This window comes from Etheostoma cragini, chromosome 1, assembly GCF_013103735.1.
Source record: "Etheostoma cragini isolate CJK2018 chromosome 1, CSU_Ecrag_1.0, whole genome shotgun sequence".
In the NCBI taxonomy this organism is placed as follows: domain Eukaryota; kingdom Metazoa; phylum Chordata; class Actinopteri; order Perciformes; family Percidae; genus Etheostoma; species Etheostoma cragini.
The window spans coordinates 32584730-32591644 of record NC_048407.1 but is presented as its reverse complement, the minus strand read 5'-3'; the positions used below and the strand labels follow the sequence as shown (position 1 = coordinate 32591644).

Sequence of the window (6915 nt, the reverse complement as noted above, 5' to 3'; positions counted from 1 at the left end):
AGACAAATACAGACGTCAACAGCTGATTAATGTCTTAGAAATGCATCATACAGGAAGAAATTGGCAGTTTATAGCTCATCTAGAGAAAATCCAGAGGGAAGTGTGAGGTTAACCGTCATCATGTTGTCCTTGGGTCAAATTGACCCGTTTTCAGTTTGTTAATTTTTTGGTCACAAAGAATTGGTCATAGAAATAATGTCAACATTAAAAAAAAACAACCAAAAACATAAAAAATGCATCCACGACATTAAAAAAATTGACGAAAAAAATAATAATGTTGAAAAACAGATTGAAAAGGGGATTTTTTTTTCATGGTTGATGTAAAAACACAAGGGTTAAATAAAAACACCCCAAACAATTCTAAAGAAATGAATCATTAATTTTACCACAAGGCTAAATGGAAACATCATTATTATTTATGGGCAGTTTGGTTGAAATAAAGCCATATTTCTGATATAAAACCTCATAGAAACGGGTCAGTTTGACCCGAGGACAACGCGAGGATTAAATGAGTGTTATCATTGTAGTTAATGATTTGTTCCAGACTTTACGGCACAGAGTTGCCCATTGGGTCGGGGCAGCCCTGTTTCCTAAAGCCGGGTCACTCTGAGCCTCCACTGGATTATACTCCGTCACTAACAGACGTGCATAGTGGCGGGAGGCTGGACAGAAAATAACAGACAAAACCAATTTGTAGGGCTGTAATCAACCAAAGAAAATTAAAGATTAAATAACTGCATTTATCTTTTTCCCTGTTATCTATTTTTGTATAAATAATCCAGATTCATGCCTGCATTCAAAAGGTACACGGACTAGATTTGCACGACTTGGTGGAATTTTGGCCGAAAAAGGCCCATTCAGTAAATTACAAAATACAATTTTAGTGCTTTAAATTATTGGAGCAACTTCATTCTCTTTAGTAATCGAATTATAAAGTCATTTAATTACTTTATGTTAGTTTAAATTTGATTCATTTGAGCCAAGTCAACATCTTTTCCCCCCCCGTTACCCATTTCTGTAAAATGCCGCCACACTGGCGATAACTTAGACGTCGAAATTAAACACTCACAATTAAATGTTATGCAAACTACTAAAACAAGGCTTTCTAGTTCTTTCTTCAGTCTGTCGGGCTAATCCAAACATAGTGAAAACAAGGGGGTGTTCTGAAGTCAGACTGTTACTTGTAAAGCACTGAAAACACCCCCATTGGCAATTAGTGCTTTACACCTATAGATATTAGCAGTTTATGCTTCCATTGGATGAAATAACACGGCAAAAAAAAAATATATTGACCAGTTTTGGTCGAGCCAGAACGTATCATCCGATAAATCGACTAGTCCACTGCGAGATTACAGCCCTACCAATTTCATTGTTTTCTTACCGGAGAGCTCTCTGGCGATGGAGCGATGCCTCATGACGCGAGCAACGCCCACAATCTCGTCGAAGGTCACGCTGCCGCTGTGCTTGACTGGGAAATAAAAACGGGGGTCAAGTACAGCCGACACGCTTTATTCAACCTTAAAATCCTCGGGGTTGCATTGCTTCAGGAGGGCGACAGGCACTTACTGTTCTTGACCTTCTTCCTGTCACGAGGAGGCTCCTTCAGAGCCTTGATGATCAGCGCCGACGCGGAGGGAACGACCTCCACCTAAAAAAATAAGGAGTTGTAAGAAGGTTGTTGTTCCGCCTTTAGCGGAAGAAGCAATGGCGTTACATTCATACTGCAGACGGGAGTTTGGACACAGAGCTGCAACGATAAGTCGATTTGTCTAGGACCACAACTTTCATTTGGTAAGTTGTTTGCTTTAAAATGTGCATCTTTGTTCCCAGAAGCCCAAAATAAAATTTTAATGTCTTTGGTCCACAACTTAAAGCTAGTCAGTTTGTTACAGAGACAAGAAACAAGGAGATATTCAGATTTAAACAGCTGGAAACAGGTTTTACTTTTCATTTAAAAAAAAAAGACTAAACAACACAAAATAGTTGACAATTAGTTTAAAAGTTAGATTTATCTTTGCACCTTTAGATGAATCATTGTTACCATTTTAAGTTCATGCAGAAATAGTCTTCAGCCTCAAATATCAAGTTAACGGTTCTTGTGTCAACATGATTGTTTGATTTTGGACTAAAGACGATTAAAGACGACACCCGTCTTGCAGAAACTGGGACGACACCATTTTAACATTAATAAACCGACTCCACTCTGCAGATTACATGATGATGAAGTCATTAGTTGGTTAGCTGCAGCCCTGCTGACGTACCACTGCCTGTCTGTTCTGGATGGTCAGCTTCACGGTGATCCTCAGGCCCTTCCAGTCACCGGTGGCCTTGGCGATGTCGTCACCAACTTTCTTGGGAGACTGGTGAGAGAAACAGAAACCGGTTGAGATCAGCAACCAACAGAAACCAAACAGACCCGAAGTCCTGCACCCACACCGAAGCGACAGGTTCTAACGTCTAAAGCATGATCAAAAGGTTTTTCACCCTCCCAAAAAAAGCCTTCATGTGACCACATGTACTGTGTGTTGTCTTGTGCATTGTGTTGTGTATTGTATAGCATGTTGCTGTTGTGGGGCTTAAATCCGGCCCTTCTAGATTCCTTCAGGATTAAGGGTTCAAGCCCGTAGGTTGGATAAAAGAACGTTAATTCCAATAGATAGGAGAGAATATATGAAACATAGCTTACTTTTTAGCACTTTTTGCTTGATCTTATGTCACGGGGGGATAGTTCAGTTGCTACCCCGTGACATGTTCATGTGCTGTGATTTGTCTCCATAGGGTTAGTGTCTAGCAGAGCTCGTCCTGCACGATAGATACCAGGTCTCAGACTGCTACTGGAGAGGACCTCCACCCAAACAGGACCTGTCCCTAAGCACCCCGGGTCCTGCTTTTCAGAATTAAACTCACTGGGCAGAGCCATGGTTGGACACACTGGACCAAAACAACCTATCATAAGGTCACAGTGAACTACATGCTTCTGATTTAGAAGTGAACCCAATAGTCACACTGACTCCAAGCTGACTGTGTAATGCTTTAGCTCTAAAATATAATTAATTGAACACACACATGATTACTTTAATGCACTGCATGAATATAAGGTTTATGAGCATACATGCCATCAATGCATTTTATTCCAACCCTGTCTGCATTATTGCTTTGAGACATCGTATGGTGGCTTATATCACTGTGTACCTGTGCATACGTGACAAACAAAGCTGAATCCAGGATCACAGCACACCGGACCCTGCGCTGTGGTTGTTCCAGACTTTACGGCACAGAGTTGCCCATTGGTTCGGGGCAGCCCTGTTTCCTAAAGCCGGGTCACTCTGAGCCTCCACTGGATTATACTCCGTCACTAACAGACGTGCATAGTGGCGGGAGGCTGCAGTTACAGGTCGTACAATAAGAGTCACTCACCAGACCCAGAGGTCCGATTTTAGGGGCCAGGGCGGAGGTGGCGCCGACTTCTCCTCCTGTGCACCTCATGAACACTGTACAGACAAAAAGGAGACAGATTATACAACAGTTTGATATTCAACAGCATCACAAGTGATTTAACTGCTGCACCAGTGTTGTCTCCTTATCTCGGCCTGCAAACTTTAACCGCCACCTCGAGATGATCCCAGGACACGCGTTAGCGCCGTTAATGATGATTTGTTCCAGACTTTACGGCACAGAGTTGCCCATTGGTTCGGGGCAGCCCTGTTTCCTAAAGCTGGGTCCCTCTGAGCCTCCACTGGATTATACTCCGTCACTGAGACAGACGTGCATAGTGGCGGGAGGCTGGACAGAAAACTCCATAGACGGATAAACGAATGGCTGAAGAAATCTTTCCACAGCGATTATCCCAAGAAACGTGTAATTGGGAATGTACGGAAAAGCAATTTAACTCTGAATGTCTGCATCAATGCTACAAAAGATTTCAATAGGCAATGAAATCGTATAACCTCGCAGCAAAGTAAGTTATTCAATGTACAAAACAAATATACCCTTAGGGAGACTAGTAAAAGTACTTACAAAAGTAGAAAATGCCAGAAACAGAGTGCTCCTCGTCACATTAATATGATGAAGTACCAGCTAGTTGTAGAACTGGGCGCCCAAATACAGATGTTGACATTGTAGGGCCGACTATTGGCGCTTTACAAAATATTTACACAATGAGGTTTTACTGTTATGGAACATGTGGGTAGAGACCAGTCATAAAACAGCTAGTAAGTCTGGTAAATTCAGAAGATTGCAGCCTTTAAAACCACAAAACACAATTACATTAACCTAAATTTAAGACCATATCTATCTATGTGTAGGGACATAATGCCCAAACCTTGATGTTATATTCAGATTATTTAGCTGCGTTTCACGTTATTTGAACTCTTAACACCGTTGATTCACCGCTTTAGAGCTAAAAAGTTCTGCTTAGTCAACAAAAATCCAATTATCTCAGTCAAATAAGACAACTTGACATTTACAACCAACAGTAACTTTCTATCCTGCTACCTACACCCCCACGTGACCCATTCAGCCAATCAAGAGCCAGTGAACACACCTGTACATCACAGCATTAGTGCGGTGTAGGTAACACAAAGCTAAAGGAACTTTGTCATGGTACATTTTGATTCTCCTGAGATTTATCCAATTAAACACTGGTTTGTAGAGGTGGTAAGTGATGAAAATGGGGGTGTTAGGGTTTTGTATTAAAACATGGATATATTTAACATTTACACTGACACTGAGGAAAGTGCTGCGATATACATATTCAGAATATAGCTTATATTAAGCTAGTTATTGGAATTAAAAATGAAGTCATAATATCTATATCATAAAGATCTGCTGTATAACGTGTAGACTGCAGCACTCAACACGTTATACAGCAGATATTTACATCTACCTGCAATTTAAACATTAAATAAACAAAGTAATTACATTACTTTGATAGATTAAAGCTGTGTGAATGACACGTGTCAGCTTTTGTTACTCTCTTGGTTACAAGGGGCATTTGTGTGAACGACAACGTAGTTTTCTAATTTATTTCACCATTTAAGTTCAATAAAAAGTTGCATTGCAAGAATTCACATGTCAACAAGTAAAAGGTGAATTAATGTACAAAGCCAACAATAGGATTAAAAAACACGGAATGTCTAGATTAACAAAAATGATTTTTAAAAGACGAGTAATTCACATGTTTTGAGGCTAGCCAGCTAGCTGAACTAGCTCACACCAGCTAGCTGAACTAGCTCACGCCGCTAGCTGAACTAGCTAACGCCAGCTAGCTGAACTAGCTAACGCCAGCTAGCTGAACTAGCTCACGCCAGCTAGCTGAACTAGCTCACGCCAGCTAGCTGAACTAGCTAACGCCAGCTAGCTGAACTAGCTAACGCCAGCTAGCTGAACTAGCTAACGCCAGCTAGCTAGCTAGTCCTCACCCCACGTGGAATCACGCGTGAGTTAGCCCTCCTAATAGCAGCCCTTTTTAAGTCAAACCCGCCACAATTCATTCAAATTTCCCCTGCTATACACATATAAGCATGCAGAGATTACGTCGGACACATTTTTCCCGTTTCTCCGTGGCGTTTCGTGCCCCGTCTTTACCGTTTTCTCTACGCCGTTCACAGGCCGGCAGCCGCCACAGAACGACTCCATCTTGGCTGTGAACGAGCTGCTGCGTTTATTACCCCGCGGACACGGAAAACATACCAACTTTAATCTCGGTGGGGTCGAATTTGGGAGGCATGTTGCTGCTGTAGTAGTAGTAGAGCTCAGTTCAGCTTGGTTGGTGAGGGTGTCGGATGAACCCGGGCTCGGGACGACCGATTACTGTTGCACCTTCACCGTTAACGGGAGAAAGAAAAAGGACCGAACAAAGGCCGCGGAGGCTTTTTATACTCCTGCGAAGTATCGCGAGATGTTGGGATTACGTTGCCGTGACGTAGCTCTATTAGAAGGGTTCTGGTTGTTTTAGGCCGATTTTAAAGGCACGTTTTAAAGATAATATCTACGATATAAAATATAATTAAAACGGCAGGTTTAAGATTGTACACATTAAAAGTGGATGTGCAGAATATGTATCACACAAACTATAGCAGGAATACATTATAGAAGAGAATATTAAGAACATATAAAATATATTTAGAACATATAAAACATATATATTATCCATATAATAAACACATAAACATATAAAATCCACTACTAAGTTCTTTAAAAAGTTACTAAGGGTTCCTTCACCCCTTTAACTGAAATACACGAAAAAGAAAGTTATTTTTCTTATTACAAAAATTCTTCTTAAATCACACTGAATTTCTCTCATTTTAAACAACCGTCGGATATTTTAAGGTAATAATTGATTTTAAACTCCATACAAGCTACATGATTTAAGCAGTTTTATAGCCTTTAATTTAAATATGCTAGTTGTGTTTGTCTAATTTGTGTTTGGACTTCCACACAGGTAGCCTACATACACAGAGCTATAGGTAGCAGAACAATGCAAATAAAGAAGCTTTATTTAGAAAATGCTTCTACAATGTTCATCAGATACACACTCGCCAGGGCTGTAGTACTCAAGTCTGGTCTTAGACCGTTTTTCTATGGTCTAGGACTTGTCTCGGACTCGCTAGTATTTGGACTCGGGCTTGTCTCGGTTTCGGGCACTGGTCTTGCCCAACATGGCTTTAGGTCTGGACCGAGTCCAGGTGTCTTTATTATGTTGATAATGACATTGGAGGGAAAGTGAAACCCAAAATGATTGTCTTGATACTGTCATGCATAAGACCTGTTTCCTGTCCTGGACTCGGTCTTGTCTTGGACTCAAACCTTTTTGGACTTGGTCTTGTTTTGGACTCGAACCTTTTTGGACTCGGTCTTGTCTTGGACTCAAACCTCTTTGGACTCGGTCTTGTCTTGGACTCAAACCTCTTTGGA

At 41.1% G+C, this 6915-nt stretch overlaps 1 protein-coding gene, 1 long non-coding RNA gene and 3 other non-coding genes across 6 annotated transcripts in view; 1 reads left to right on the top strand and 4 right to left on the bottom strand.

The window, feature by feature from the left end:
• The window catches only part of rpl12 (ribosomal protein L12), a 6092-nt gene extending 190 nt beyond the window's left edge, over positions 1–5902 (bottom strand). Inside the window, exons 1-5 of one of the 2 annotated variants that reach the window (XM_034867130.1) lie at positions 5692–5902; positions 3418–3491; positions 2262–2360; positions 1567–1648; positions 1382–1468 (exon numbers count right to left, since the gene is read on the bottom strand). In XM_034867130.1, coding sequence (XP_034723021.1) covers positions 1382–1468; positions 1567–1648; positions 2262–2360; positions 3418–3491; positions 5692–5728 — 379 coding nt within the window. In that variant the 5' untranslated portion in view covers positions 5729–5902. Of the gene's footprint in view, positions 1–1381; positions 1469–1566; positions 1649–2261; positions 2361–3417; positions 3492–5586 lie in introns of both variants that reach the window. The other variant, XM_034867138.1, reaches the window with a different exon arrangement.
• LOC117942050 overlaps positions 1–6915 on the top strand; it is a 17285-nt gene that overhangs the window by 3539 nt on the left and 6831 nt on the right. Inside the window, exon 2 of the long non-coding RNA XR_004656056.1 lies at positions 6027–6029. This is a non-coding gene — a long non-coding RNA (uncharacterized LOC117942050). The remainder of the gene's footprint in view (positions 1–6026; positions 6030–6915) is intronic.
• Positions 534–659, bottom strand: LOC117951292. Its single transcript, XR_004658134.1, has one exon. It is a non-coding gene; the product is annotated as a small nucleolar RNA SNORA65 (small nucleolar RNA).
• Positions 3254–3379, bottom strand: LOC117951289. The gene has a single exon (XR_004658132.1). It is a non-coding gene; the product is annotated as a small nucleolar RNA SNORA65 (small nucleolar RNA).
• Positions 3653–3780, bottom strand: LOC117951285. The gene has a single exon (XR_004658128.1). It is a non-coding gene; the product is annotated as a small nucleolar RNA SNORA65 (small nucleolar RNA).